At 44.0% G+C, this 15,212-nt stretch overlaps 2 protein-coding genes across 2 annotated transcripts in view; one reads left to right on the plus strand and one right to left on the minus strand.

Moving 5' to 3' along the window:
• DOCK1 (dedicator of cytokinesis 1) overlaps positions 1–15,212 on the plus strand; it is a 273,464-nt gene that overhangs the window by 80,148 nt on the left and 178,104 nt on the right. Inside the window, exons 26-27 of the mRNA XM_038141075.1 lie at positions 5,306–5,433; positions 6,880–6,975. Of these exons, the coding sequence (XP_037997003.1) occupies positions 5,306–5,433; positions 6,880–6,975 (224 nt within the window). The remainder of the gene's footprint in view (positions 1–5,305; positions 5,434–6,879; positions 6,976–15,212) is intronic.
• The window catches only part of INSYN2A (inhibitory synaptic factor 2A), a 49,721-nt gene continuing 45,701 nt past the window's right edge, over positions 11,193–15,212 (minus strand). Inside the window, exon 4 of the mRNA XM_038141073.1 lies at positions 11,193–14,202. Coding sequence (XP_037997001.1) covers positions 14,019–14,202 — 184 coding nt within the window. The 3' untranslated portion in view covers positions 11,193–14,018. The remainder of the gene's footprint in view (positions 14,203–15,212) is intronic.

Here is a 15,212-nt window from a genome sequence, read left to right on the forward strand (position 1 = left end):
ATCAAACCCCTCAGTGTCTGTGGGAGTTTCTGTTTTTCCAATTCCCACAGGCACCTTCCACTATCCCAGGCTGCTCCAATCCCATCCAGCCTGGCCTTGGGCATGAAGAAAATCCTAATTGAGACTGCAGGTTACAAATGGCGAAGAAGTGAAAGGGCAAAATTACAAAAAACGTTGGGATTTGTTATTTTCAAAGGGCACAAAACAGCCAGGTTATTGGGCCCTGTTGTAATTTGTGTTGGGGTTTATCAAAAATCATCAATTCAGCTTTTGTGGACTGGCGTGGGGGAAGTGGAGGTTTTGGATGTCCTCTGTGCCTTGAAGCTGTTCCCTGGCTGAAGGAAAGCAGAAACCTTTTTAGAGGATGCTGTCATCCATGCCTTGTTATTTTCTGCTTTCCCATTAATGGGCCAGTGAAAGATAAGCTCAGGCCCTTGTCCTACAGATTTCCTCCTTTGAGGTGAAACACTTGATTCTTTTTCAGGCTGGCTGCAGGTTAAACTGACCCAAACAAAGTGTTTGTGTGCTCTCGGGGAAGGTAATGAGGGAGCAAATAGGCACTGCTTCAGTGGGAAAGGAGATTTGGAAGGATTCTGCTCTCAGATCACAAAAGCCGAGACTGCTGAGTGCTGATAAAACAAATTTTGCTGGTTCCAGTTTAAAAAATCATGGTGGATTGGCATTGTGGTAGTTTTATAGCACTCTTACAGTCTCTGAAAAACAGTTACCATGTGTAGGTGACCTGTGTCACCATGTGTAGAGATTTGGTGGAAACAGCAAGTCCAGGCTCTGTCTTCACTTCTGAAATGATTTGAAGTTATTCAGCCCTGAAGTGCTGGATTTTCAAGAAGTGAAAGGAGGAATTCAAGTGGGGTTGCTGGTGTTGGGACCTGGGTAAAGTGATATCCCCAAGAAGAATTTATTGTTTCTTGGCGAGAGCTGTGCTCTAATCAGTGTTTCTCATTTGCTTCATTCATTCTCGGCTCACTGTGTAATGATTTTCCCTTCTCCTGGCTGCTCTCAGGTTGCCAGGACTTTGGGGCAGAAGTCAGTAACATCAGTGATCATCCTTTACGCTCCTTGGGAGGAAGAAATGGAGATAACTCAGCTAAAAAAAAAGAAATTGAGTGTAAAACACACTCCTGAGAAAGGTTATGGTGCGTTTACCATATTAATCTTTGCCCTCCCTTACTGAAGCAGTTCCATCTTCAGAGGGAGAGGTAGGAATTGTGTGTGGCTGGTTTGTTTTTCAAACCTGACTCTCTAACTCAGCCCTTCAGGGTGCAGGGAATGGTGCAGTCCAACATTATTGAGCTGCTGAGAAATTTAAATGGATCTGTGTTAATGGGAGGGTGATTAATCGGGGCCCAGGGCAGGTTCGCTGACAGATCAGTGCTGCTTAATGGCTCTGAGATCTTATCAGGAGGCTCCTCAGCTGGGGATCCTGTCACTGCCTGTTAGGAATGTTCTACATCCAGCAGCTTTTGGTGGGGCTGGGATGGGGATTCCAAGCACCTGCACTGACCCAAACCAGTCAGGGATTCCCATGGGTGTCTGGGGATTTTTATTCAGCAAACCAAGTGTGGCTGGTAAAGCTTCTCTTGGCATTGCTGTCACAGAATCCCAGACTGGGTTGGGTTGGGAGGGACCTTAAATCCCATCCAGTGCCATGGCAGGGACACCTCCTACTGTCCCAGCTGCTCCAGCCCCAGTGTCCAGCCTGGCCTTGGGCACTGCCAGGGATCCAGGGGCAGCCCCAGCTGCTCTGGGCACCTGTGCCAGGGCTGCCCACCCTCCCAGGAACAATTCCCAATTCCCAATCTCCCATCCATCCCTGCCCTCTGGCAGTGGGAGCCATTCCCTGTGTCCTGTCCCTCCATGCCTTGTCCCCAGTCCCTCTCCAGCTCTCCTGGAGCCCCTTCAGGCCCTGGAAGGGCTCTGAGCTCTCCCTGGAGCTGCTCCTCTCCAGGTGAGCACCCCCAGGTGTCCCAGCCCTTCCTCACAGGAATTCCCAGATTTCCCAGAATGACCAGGTTGGAGGAGACCTTCAAGATCATCGAGTCCAGCCCAGCCCCACCAGCTCAGCTAAGCCCTGAGTGCCACATCCAGGCTTTGTTCAAGAGGAGAGGGGCTCCATCCCTCTGATCTTCTCACTGTGATCCTTCATCATGATCATTCTCTGCAGTTTGTGTCTGAAACCCCAGTTGTGCTGGGAAACTTTCATAAACATTCAAATTCACTTGAAAATGAATCAAACCTCTATCCCCACAGCATTTTTAAAATTTAGGTTTTCCTGTTCCTCGCTCTGTGGGTTGGAGTTCATTACTGAAATGTTGTTGGCTGCCCCTTCTGCTTCTCCCTGATTGAGGAATTTTAAACTGATAGGGAATACTTCCATATAAGCTGTCAACTAATCCTGGATGCTATTGCAAAAATGAGATTTTTCTTTTCTAAAAGCAATATGCACTACAGGATTGTGGACTTAGGGAAGGCTGGCAAGTGCACAGCAAATTTCATCAGCCTGTTTCTGGTGGAGAAAAAAGGCTCTAATTTGTGTTCTGAGAGGCCAAGGAAGATTTACGTGTGTCTCCAGAGGAATTAAAATTCAAAATATATGAATTTGTGAAGCTTGAAGGATTTGGGGTTGAAAGGGGGAGTGTGTGAAGCAGTTTGCTGAAGCATTTTGATTTAGTGGTGTTGTTGAATGTTGGATGATTCACTGAGAAATATGGAGAGTTTGGGACCTTGGATCACAATGGAGACTGGTGGTGGGGTTTGTGTATCCTAAAAAAAAAGTGATATAATAGTAAAAACAGTAATAGTTTATTAGTAATATAATAGTTTAAAATACAGTTTTAAAAATTATTTTATTCATTTTTATAAACACAAATAGGAACATGTGGTAATTACAGAAATAAATGTTTCCATATAGTAAAGAAGTAGTAAATGAATATATAAATACTTTGAATGTATTGAATTGTAAATGAATACATAAACTTTTCCAGAAGTAAATGAATATATAAATAACATCCCTACCACCATATAATAACATAATATTTGTAATGTTATGTATAATTTTTACTCCACTACTTAAAAATTAAACAAAAAGGCGTAAATAGAATTTTTTCCCTGAGTCTGGAGCAGTTTAATAATAATTTAGTGGATATTTTTAGTGCTCATGGTTGGGAGTTAAATGAAGTGTCCTGTCCTTGCAAGCATCAAGGTTTGCTTTATGTAAACAGTGATTTGTCTGATTTGCTTTGTCCTATGGAGCTGTTTGGATTTGCTGTTGCCTTGTTTTCCAAGTGACTTCCAGCTGGTTGCCAAGTGAGCTGTGGAGCTGCTGGAGTTCCAAAGAGAAAATCCAGGGATTTTTCCGTGAGAAATTTGAGCCTGTTGAATATTAGTAGACAACACCCAGCATTTATAAGAGTTCTTATTGTTCAGTTTTGACTCAACTCACAGGCTGTGGAGTGGAAACAAAGTTACTGAGCACTGGTTAAATTTTTTTGGCCACATGAACTACATGAACCATGAAATAAATGGATTTATCAGTGTCCCAAGAAACAAAATGGTTTTATTGACACAAATTTATGGTGTGTATTCACCTTCAGCAGAGCTCCTGTGTTCACTGAAGGGTTTCCTTGGGTGCTGCTAATTGATAATTCCTGCTGAGCATCCTTTGGTGCAGATGAATATTTGATTCCCTCTGACAGTAAATCACCATGGGCTGGACTTTGCTCTAGAACAGATGTGGAATTACCATTGTCTGTGATCATTGTGCAGCAGATCCTGAGCTGCCTTGGCAGCAGGACATGATGTTCTGGACCATGGAGGTTCCCATCAGTCAGGGCTGGGGGTGTTTGTGGCAGGCAGGGTGGTGAGGGTTCCTCATCCTCACCTTTCCTCCTCTGAGCTTCCAAGTAATCAATGCAGAGTACAGCAGCTCGGTGTTTTGCAGAACAGTTCATAGCAAAGATGCACTGAGAATCTCCTCTTGGTCTAGGAGGTGTCACCACAGCACTGGGGTGGCTGGAACATCACAGAGCCATGGAATGGTTTGGGCTGGAAGGGATCTTAAAGCTCATCCCATCCCACCCCTGCCATGGCAGGGACACCTTCCCCTGTCCCAGGCTGCTCCAGCCTGGCCTTGGGCACTGCCAGGGATCCAGGGGCAGCCACAGCTGCTCTGGGCACCCTGTGCCAGGGCTGCCCACCCTCCCAGCCAGGAATTCTTTCCCAATCTCCCATCCATTCCTGCCCTGTGGCAGTGGGAGCCATTCCCTGTGTCCTTCACTCAATATTCTCAGCTGTCAGGAGTTGTGCAGAGCCAGAAGATCCCCCTGAGCCCCCCCAGCTCCCTCAGCTGCTCCTCCTCACCCTTGGGATGATTTTGTGGAGTTCCCAGCCCGTTTTGTTTCCCCCGTGTCTCTCAGCAGCCCCAGGTGGGAGCTGAGGAGCCCTGCCAGCTCCACCCGAGGGAAGGGAGTGTTCTGTGCTGGTTGTGTCATTCCAGACCAAGCACTGGGACAAATAATCAGTTTTCCCTTTCTCAGAAATGCAGCTTTCCTGCCTCCCCCATTGATCAGAGCAGCTCCAGCACTGCAGTGGAGCTCAGAGGTGACTCAGATATTAAACTGATCTTTGCCCCCTCCCTGGCAGTGGGGCTCAGCAGGGCTGGGGAACATTCTCAGCCCTCTAATTAGGGGCCTTTCAAGTTATTAAAGACTGATTCACCTCCCAGGCTCTGCAAAGACATGTTCTGTGCCTTTCCTGGAGTGCTCAGCAGCTGGGCTTTGGGGTTCCTCCCCTCCCCTGCATGTGGGGACAGTTCACATTGCACGACCCCTCTGCCCTGTGGGGTTTTGCTTCATCTGCTGTTTCCTTCCCATGTTAGTCCAAAATTCAGGGAGCAACATATCCTGAAGTTTCCCAAATGCAGAGGCACAAGGCTGTGATCACAGGGCATCTCTGGGGCAGATCTGCAGAACCAGGCTGTTCACAGGGCTGTCATTTCTATGATAATTAGTAATTAATTTTGACTCGCTGATTCCCTCTGTGTAGGAGCAGTCTGAGTACTTGAGCAGGGAAGGGGATTTTTTGTTTTTTTAACAGCAGCAAATGGTCAAAGGTTGGAGCAGTTCAGAGGCAGAGGTTTGTAAGGTGAGGTGAGGCTTTGGTTGAAAAGCTGGAAGTTAATTTATTTTTCCTGATTTTTGTTTTTTGTGTCTTATGTAAGCACTCTGAAGCACATCAGCCTGGAGGCCCTGAAAGCTGTGTTTGTAACCTCGTGTTTTGTGTGCAGACTGCAGGGAAATCTTGCTGCCAACAATGACAGACCAGCTCAAGTATCACTTGGAGAGACAAGAAGATTTGGAGGCTTGCTGCCAGTTGCTGAGTAACATCCTGGAAGTGCTCTACAAGAAAGACGTGGTGAGTGTGGGCTTGCTCTGTGATGAGTAACGCTTCACAGAAATTGTTTTAGTGAAGTGAATTAAGCAGGTAACTCTTGAAGCTTTAGATTTTTATTTTTCTTTTTTATAACCTCCTAACCAGCCTTTTCTAACTCTCAGTTCTGCAGTGATGAGGATGTTTTTGTTGTGTGTCACATCCAGCACAGCACTGTTTCTGAGGCACATCCAGAACAGCTTTTCTGGTTAGATAGTGAAGAAATAAATGTCCTTAAGAGTTAAACCCTCCTCATTTACTATGCCTGGCCTTTTCCAGGTGGAAAATGTGTTTTGGTGGTTTTTCTTTTCTCCCATGGGCATTTTGGGAAATATGCATTTGAGTTGTATTGTTGCTGACATGGTTCCCAGACGTGCAGCATGTGTAATATCCCTTTTTTTTGTATAATAGTCTCTTTTTTTTTGCTTTCTCTTGACCTCAGCAAACATACAAACATTGGTGCTTTGCCAGAGAGCTGCAGTGATTTGATGCTCTCCTGAAATTTGGGCTGCTGCTGCTGCCTGAACCTTCAGTGCTGTGTAGAATCATACACTAATTCAGCTGGAAGGGACCTCAGGGGTCAGCTACTCACATCCTCTCTGGCATCTTATTTAATTGGGTTTTTTGGGGGTTTTGCTCTGATTTTATTTGTTTTTGGAAGTAGCTCTGTGTGGCTGCTTCAGAGAGGGGGGTGTTTTACAGGAGGAATTTGGTTCTGGCTGCTCCTGTCTCTCTTTGCTGGCTGCTTTTCTCTCCTGGTAGGGGCTCACCTGCAGCTCCACCCTCTCCCAGGCTGATCCTGGCAGCAGGACCAGCTCCTGGGTGAGTTTGTGCTGGTGGTGGGTCATCCTTCAAATATGCAAATCTACTTTTCCTCCATAAAGTAAAAGATGGGAGCAAAGCTCATCTGCTTCTTTCTCCTTGTGGTGTTTTTGGCTTCATTTTTTGCCCATCATTCCATGTGAGGTTTCTGGATTTGTCCTTAAAAGCTGCTTGGAATAAATCATTTTAACTCTGTCAAAAGTAGTGGTAGATTGCTTCTAATATTGACTGAAATTGGCAATTCCTTAATGAAAGTTTGCTTTGCTTTTCTCTTCCTTTAATTGAGCTGTTGCAGAACAGCCCCCCCCCCGTCTGGTAATGTCTGTGGGGGTTTGCTGTTGGAAAAATGACTTGGGGGAAGAATTAATGGGTAACTAAATGTCATAGGCTGCATTTCCATTGACATTGTAGCAGCACGTTTTAATTTATCAGAAACATGTATTACCAGAATAGCACTTTGTTAAACCCATTCTCTCCTTGTGATCAACAGCAAGTGATGTTTTACTTAATTTCCACCAGACCAGGTGGGTTGAAAGGCAGCACAAATGGTTCAGTTGTGTTGCTGTCTGTTGTTTGTAGCTGTCCCTGATTTATTCCTTGTCCCCCCAGGGCCCCACACAACGCCATGTCCAGATCATCATGGAGAACCTGCTGAGGACAGTGAACAGAACTGTGATTTCCATGGGACGGGACTCGGAGCTCATTGTAAGTAAACTCAAACACCTCTGTCACATCTCCCTCAACCTGCCTGTAATAGGATTGCAATCCCAGGTGACCCAAAGCAATCAAAACCTCCTCTCCTCTCTCCTCTGTGTGCTCAGGAAGCTGGAAAGCACTGCCTGGTAATTTTGCTGTGGTTGACACAGGGGAAGAGCAAAAAAAAAACAAAACTTGAAAAATCTCTGTGAGCCAGGATTGATATCTGTGTGCACCAAAATGATGTAGTATTGGTAATTAGCCAGCTGAGAAGTGTGGAAATGAGACTTGGCTGTTGTTACTGCTTCACAAGCATTTACTTGTCTTTTTGACTTAAACTGAGGTAACCAAGGTGAGTGTTCAAATGACTGAAGAACAGAGCCCAAAATTATGTTTACAGGAAGGACTGATGCAAGTGACCCTATTGACTTAACACTGTGATTTTAAAGCCTTACACTTGAATTTTTCCACTGTTAATTAATTAATATAGGACTAAATAATGAAAAAATCCCGAGGCCTGTTGATATCTGAGATGGGGATAGATCTGAGTGTGGTTTTGGGGGTCTCTCTGTGTGTTTTTTGGGAGCCTCTGTGTGTGTTTGCCTTTTTCTTGTGTTCTTTCTTAGCTGTGTGCAGCTGGCAGCTGATCTCTCCAGGGAACTGCTCGAAGTGGGCCAGGTTTGTGCTGTGTCTGGGCACTTGTCCCTCAGTTCTGCATCAATTTGGGTCAGTCTGGCTCAATGCACTGATTTCTTACCATGGGGTTAATTGTTAGTCAGATAGATGAGTCCATCAGCAACTTGGTTTTTTGATCTCCTCTTTCCTTCCCAATTGAAATTCTCCCTGTAATTGCACACAGTGATATTTGACTTTTGCACACAGTGATTTTTGGCACAGGGCTCTGTGTCCTCAGCACTTCTTCCTGACCTGCTGCTGCCCATTTCCTTGGCATTTGGGGGTGCCTGTGTTGGCAAATCTGCAGTTTCATTTTGTTTTTGGTGCATCATCCACTGGCTTAGTTTTGGTCTCCCACTTGTTTTCCAACAAAACTTGGGGTTTTGTTGTAAGGAAGGGATAATGGATCTCCAGATCCATTGCTGGAGCAAGAAATCATAGAATCCCAGGATGGTTTGGGTTGGAAGGACCTTAAAGCTCATTTTATTTCACCCCTGCCCTGGGCAGGGACATTTCCACTATCCCAGGCTGCTCCAAGCCCTGTCCAGCCTGGCTTTGGACATTCCGGGGATGGGAATCCACAACCTCTGTGGGGAAATGGTTCCAAGCAGAACATTCCTACAGAATATTCCAGTGCTGGGATGCAGCAGTGCGAGGAAGTCAGAAGACTCGTGTGTTATTTTAACTTGCTCAGTTTCAGGCTGAATGAGAGTTAATTACTGTTTTGATGAAGGTGGTTCAGGTGATATTTAAAAACGTTAATTATGCCTTTTGCAGTTGGCAGAGTAGATTTGAAGACTTGTGTGTGTTTGAACTCAGAGCAGTGATATTCAAGATCTGCATTGTGCTCCTGAGCACAGCCTGGAATCCCTCACGCACAGCCTCCATAATCAGCTAATGAACACTGAGATTTCAGGGTGTTTTTAATGAGTACTTACTCCTACCTTACAATGCAGCCTTTGCTGAGGAGATTCCCCTGTTAAATAACCAGCCACAACTCATTTTTGTGGCGTCAGCAAAGTAGGAGCAGTAAAATTAATAATAATAATAATTAGGAAGCACTGCCTGACCTCTCTTACATCAGATTTGGGATGAAATGACGCAATGACATTCCTTTTTTTTTTTTTTTTTTTTTTTTGTTTTACCTGTAGTAGAGAATTAACCATTCAGGGTGGCTGGAAGGAAGGAATTTTAAATATCTGACAGAGTTAAAGTAATGATAATTTCTTTAAAAGAAGTAAAATACAGGACATAACCAACTTTTTATTCTAGAAATATAACTCTGTTGATGTCCTGAAGCTGGCATGTTTTCTCCCTGGAAAAATACTTAGTGCCACCATCTCCATCCAAAACCTGATGTTGCATAGTGCAGTTTATGAGCAGGGGAGGACTGTCAAGGATTGAAGTGCTCAAGTGAGAAATTTTAATTACAGGATGAGCCTTTTCTGCAGCATTGAACTGGAAGGATTCTCCAATAGTCCCCTTTGGCTTTGCACATTTGGTTTTCATTTTTTTCCTCCTTAAACGTGAGCCCCTTGATAAAAAATAAAGCAAGTTTTGTCCTGTAGCTTCAAAAGAGAATTACCTTGAAATAGAGACCAGTTGCAAGGAGAAGAACCAGATATTAAGTAAAATGAAGTATAAATGATAAGTTTATAATCTGGTTTGACAACAATTTTGTTAGCAAAACAATTTTTAATCCTTGTTGGTTTGGACTATTTTTCCCTCTGTAAGTCTCACTGGTGGTTTTTACTTGATCCGTTTTCTGAGTAGGCGATTCTAATGTTATTAATATTTATTTTATATAATGATTCTATTATTAGTACAAGATGCAGCCTGAGGGTGCTGAGCTGTCCTGCTGCTCCGAGCTGCCTGGTTTAGGTTAATTTTGCTCCTGCCTTGAGCTGCTGCTGCTCCTGGCCCAGGGAGAAATCACCTGGGAAAAGAACCACAAAACCTTTCTTACTGAAGAACACGTTGCCTGAAGAAGAAGTAAATTGAGCAGGCTTCCTTGAGCCTTTGGTTTTAAACCTTCTCCTTCCTTTGCTGGTGCCTTCTGGACAACTTTGGGTTCCACGTGAGGCAACATCTCGGCCTCGTCCAGTAAATCAGGACAGAGCAGCCTCGGTGGCAGCTCCAGAATGATCCATGGCTGCTCCTTCTCCTCCTGTCAGCAGCTTGGGATGTGCCTCATTTCCAAAGGAAACCAAGCTCTGTAACTTCTGAAGGGAAACCTCCTGGCCTAGGGGAAGATTGGGTTGGAATGAGATGGTCTCTAAGGTCCCTTCCATCCCAAACCATTCCATGTTCCTCTGGTGTTAATTTCCAGGAGTGTGTCCATAAGGAGAGCGGCTCTGGAAAACATCTGAAGGTGTATGGGGAACAAAGTCAGTGCTGTGACCAGGGAAAATGGGTTATTTGGGGTATTGGGGTGTGTGGGTGGGAAGCACTGGACAGGACTTTGTGGTGTTGCTGGTGAGTGGAATCTTCTCCACTTTGCTGCTTTCCCCTCTGTGCTCCGGGATGAAGGTGAGGTGAAACCAGAACAGAAATGATGCAGGAGCCATCAGGAGAGAAAGAGAATTTGTGGCATCTGTCTGAGGTTTCTGGAAGGAGATTGAGAAGGGGAATCTCTGTGGGGTGCAGGTGACACCTGACACAAGGAGAGTGATGAGGGTTGTGTAGAGCAGAGTGGCACTGATGGGGGAGCTCTGGATAATCAGTCAATCAATCACCATGGTGGATTGTCCATCTCTCAGCACTTCCAGGCTGCAGGCCTCTCCAGAAGGATGTAAAATACAGGTGCAAGCCTGAAATCGGAGTTATTGATGGTCACAGGAGACTTCTGGGGCTTCTGTTGTTCAGGTGTTGAATCTGGGTGTAAATTATCTTCCTGTGCCTTAAAATCTGCCCAGGTCATGCTTCATGGATTCCAAAATTGGGGAGAAAAACCTCATTTTCTTCACCAGACTTCTTTCACATAAAAATATTTTGCTTGATTGAGTCACATGCTTTCTCCTCTTTCAAAATCATTTGAAATTACATATTGCAAGCTAATTTCACTGAGACTGAAGTGGTGTTTGGATGGTGGCCATGATTTTATTCCATCACTAATACTGAACTTTTTTTTTTTGTGTTGTGAGACCATCCCTGTTGCATTCCCTACCAACATTTATGGGTGAGCTGCACTCACCTAAACAAATGGACACATTGTAGCACTCCAGTTATTTTAATGAACCACAGATGGCTTTTATGGAATATTAAAAACCTTCATGCAGGTCCCTTTTGTTCTCCCAGACAAAATGGTGTTGGTGCAGTTGGATTTTTAGTGGCAATCTGGTTCAATTCCAGCTCAATTCCAGCAGCAATGTATAATCTGTGGTAATACACAGGTCCTGGTGTATCTAACAGCTGACTTGGTTGGGAGGTTCATGAAAAATCACCCTATTTGATTGGAAAAAGTGATTTAACCTTTCAAACCTCGAGTGAAATCAAAGGCATGGACAGTGGTTTTGCATTTTACGCAAGAAAAAGCAAACACTTTGTACCCATGGTAGGATTTTCCAGTTTTAATCGTGGTTTGTTTTTTTTTTTTCAGTTTATCCTGTTTTTTTAGAAGTATTTTTACAGTTATTTTTGTTTTTCATCTTTAAGAAACCAAGTGCTACTCACAGGAACAGTGTTTTCCTCCTAGTTCTAAACCAAAGAATGCAACTGTTGCTGTGTGGAAATTAGAAGGACTCAGCAAAGAGCAAGGGATATAAAATCACTGCAATATTTATTGGCTAAAAAGTATTTTGAAGCAGGAGATGGGAGAAGTGCAGCTAGAAAATCAGTGTATGAAGTGCAGGGGACTGCCAGTGAATCCAGCAAAGCCACATTGAAAATAAAAATCCATTCTCCTCATCAGAACCTCCAAGATCTTCTACATGAGGGTGAAGATAGCTCTGTCACATTGAACTAAAAGCTCTAAAGAATTAGTTGTTTTTTTTTTTTCCTCTTGGTGTCTATCTAACCTGAGCCTGAGTGATTCTAAAGGCAATACAATTATGATACATTTTACACACTTGCAAAAACATTTTATTACAAAGTACATTGGAGGGTACCAGAGAACACGAGATGTCATTTGGAAGCGAGACTCTATGGTAATGTCAGCTTTCCCCAGGTTTAAAAAAATGTAAAAAATTAAAAATTTGCAACTTCTTAAGAAAATAGCCTGGACATGTAGAGAACACGCCGTGAGAACTTTCCCTTTGAGCTCTTTGTTTCTCCAGTTGGAGTTTCCTCCCTCTTTTCCCCTGATTCCAGGAGCTCTGGATCACTCAGGGTCCCTGCACACACAAAGCTACTGAGGGGTGGCACTGAGGATTTGGGAATTGATTGCCATGGAGAGATGCTTGGTTTAATTTCTTTAAAAAACCCCAAACACTAGGCCTGTTAGCATGGAGGAGTGCATTAGTTATTAATGTTTTTTTCTCTTTTAAATAATGGATACTGCTGTATTTTCCTTTTTCTGCCCATTTTTTAGATTCCTTTCTGCTTTAAAAAAAAAAAAGTGTTTTTTTGTTTGGAAATATTTGGGTTTCTAAGCCATGTTGTGTGGGCTGTTTTGTAAACAGTTCTATATTTTAGTTAAAAACAATATAAAATACACAAATTATGGGTTTTTTTCTACATGATACAATGGCACTTCCTTCCTGGTGTACAGGATCACCTTCCTAATCCTTCAACTCCCACCAGAGAATTTCAGGATTTGCTTCTGTGCAAGAGCTCATAGCCCTCGTGAAGGTTTACTGCAAATATTGAGCTGGCCATAGGCATCTTCTGCATTTCCTTTCCCATTTTAATTTGCTTTTCTTGCTCTTTGAAGGGAAAAAAATTAGGTTATTTTCCTCCAGTTTCCTCTCAGGAGTAAATTGGATGCTAAGCTAAGAGGAGAAACAGTGAAAAGGAAAAACATTTCCCCAAATTTCTAGTCTGTGCAAATTAATGATCATGGTCCTTACACCTAAAGGCTGAAGAATTTGTACCTTCCTGCTGCTACAGGGGATGCAATTTCAAACCCAGTTTGTCACATAACACTCAAATGATCTGAAATCCTCAGGGAAAAAATCCCAAACCAAAACAAAAGACAAGATTCCCACTCCATGGCCACTTCTAGCATGAGGAATTTTTCCACCAATGGTCATTTTGGATGCAAGTTTAATGGCAGTAGCAAATACTTAAAGGAAAAGTTGCAGTTTATAAGTCAGAGCAAAATTTTAAGTGCCATTTCATAAAAAAACAAACCAAATTAGGAAAAATCTGATTCACATCTCTCTCCTAAGTGTTTCAATTACTGAGTACAATTAATAGATCGAGATATAAACTATAATAAGCTGGGAAACCCATTTGAGCAGCTTAATAAATAAATAAATAGCATTTCCAATTTCAGCTCCTTCCAAGCAGTGCTGCAGCCTGGACATCTCCTGGTGCCTTCTGCAGCAGTGGAGAGGTTTTCTAAAGACTCTTAGGAAAAAATACTAACCCATGGCAAAGGCCAACAATCCGGATTGGGATGGGTCTGTTTTGGAGATGGGTTTTGTTCCTGTGTGGTTGAGACCTTTCCAAGGTGACACCGAGGGGTTGTCCCATGGCCTGGACCCCGTGAGCTGGAGGTGCTTAAAGGCTGGCCTGATTTTTGGGAGGTTTCTGGCCGCTCCCCCGCTGGGGCTGAGCAGCAGAGTGGTTCTTCTGGTGGTGAGGACACAGCTAAACCAGAGATGAGGTTGAAATGTGAGAGCTTGGTTGGAGTCTACATCGCATGAAGGCAGAGAATACACCACAGTCACATCTCGGAGATCGGCGCGGCCGCGGGCCGCGGAAAAATTGTGCTTTGTCCAGGAATTCTGTGCTGAAAACTGCACTCCCCGATCAACATGGAGCTGTAAAACTCAACACCACTGCAAACATAAGGCTTGCTTGCTGTTTTTCCCCCTTGTTGCTGTCCAGAGACAACAACCCAGACCCCCAAAAGGCTTCCACCATTCCTGGAGGAGCAGGATGCCGGCCTACGCTTTAACGGGTCGGAGCGCCACGCTTTCGGATCTGAGGAGGGGAGGGAAACAGTTTTACTTCCCATCTTTGTCCAAATTTCCATTCAGCTTTTACATCCCACATTGGCAAACCGCAGGTAGAAGTGGGCAGGGGGTTCCCAAGCCCGTGCTGCTGGGCGTGAGTCCGTCGCTACAAAGGCCTTTTTGGTACACGCGGTGAGAACTGGACGCTGCCCTTGGCCAGGACGCTGCTCCTTCCACCAAGATCCCGTCAGAGACGATGGATACAACTCCAAATATTTGTCAAAGAAGGCCTTGAACTGCACACGTCATGGACTTGGGTTAAAGGAACCAGAGTTTCCATCTTCCATGCTTTTTTGATTCAGTTTTGGATTTTTGCTTGGGAGTAGAGGAGTAGCTCTCCTGAGAATAAGGCAAAGGTGCAACCTGAGTTTCCTCAATGGGATGAAGTTTTCTCAAAACTGGCTGTAGTTTATCTTCTTGCTGTTTAAAATCCAATTCCACGCTAGAAATGGGAAGAGAAAAGCACTCATTAATTATGATGATAAAAAAAAAATTAACCCAATGTCTAAGTGCTTAATTTAAGGAAGTCAATAAATACTTCTTGCATGAAAATGGAAAGGGGAAGTTCAAAAAAGGACTTATTACAGAAGAAAAATAGGAATGGGATTGTTCAGCTTTTCCCTGCTGTTAAGGAGGGTCTTGAGGATTATGGTGGAGGTGCTGATAAGTGACTGAACATGAGAAATCCAACTCTTTTTTGGTGGAGAAATGATTTTTGAGTGCTTCGAGGCTCAGGTCTCCCTTCTGGGAGGTCAGGGTGGCAGCCAGACACCTGCATCCTTGTTCTTTGGGGAAAGCTCAGAGGTTGGCCAAAAGCGAGGAGGCTGTCCCAGAAATTCTTTACCTCAGCTGTTCCTTGCCACTTTTACCATGGAAAAGATTAATTTCATCAAGTTCCTGTTGTATTTAGAGACTCATATACATGTGTGGAATAAATAGATCAATTAAAAAGCAGTTCTCCTTTATAGTGCATCCTTGCCTTCAGAACACAGACTGGAGCTGTAAAATCCCTGTCCTGAATTCCAAACACTGTTGGCTACACAATCCTTCCAGCAATTAAGAAGCACAGTTGAGATGAAATTCCAGCCCTTACTTGAGCTTTGTGCTGCAGAGCATTTTGAGACCACCTTACAAACCAAAGGAACCACAGCCTAAAATGGAGCAAAAATCCTGTCTGATGGTGGAAAGTGAATTTTGGCCCCTCAGAACTCCCAGAACTCGGTGGTTTTAGTTGGGTTTGTGCAGCAGCCTCTGGCCACGCTCTGCACTGAGGCTGTTCCTGTCTTGGGTAGAATATTTGGGGCTGGAAGGGACCTTTGAAGGATTCCTGTTGCAGTGGGGCCTCTGGCTATCAGAGGATGAATTTAAAAGGGTAAAATCTTGGGAATTTAGACACTTGGATCAATTTATTTCTTCCCTATCCCCCTCCACTGCTGAGCCGTCTTGGGCTTT

Source organism: Motacilla alba, chromosome 6 (assembly GCF_015832195.1).
Source record: "Motacilla alba alba isolate MOTALB_02 chromosome 6, Motacilla_alba_V1.0_pri, whole genome shotgun sequence".
In the NCBI taxonomy this organism is placed as follows: Eukaryota; Metazoa; Chordata; class Aves; order Passeriformes; family Motacillidae; genus Motacilla; species Motacilla alba.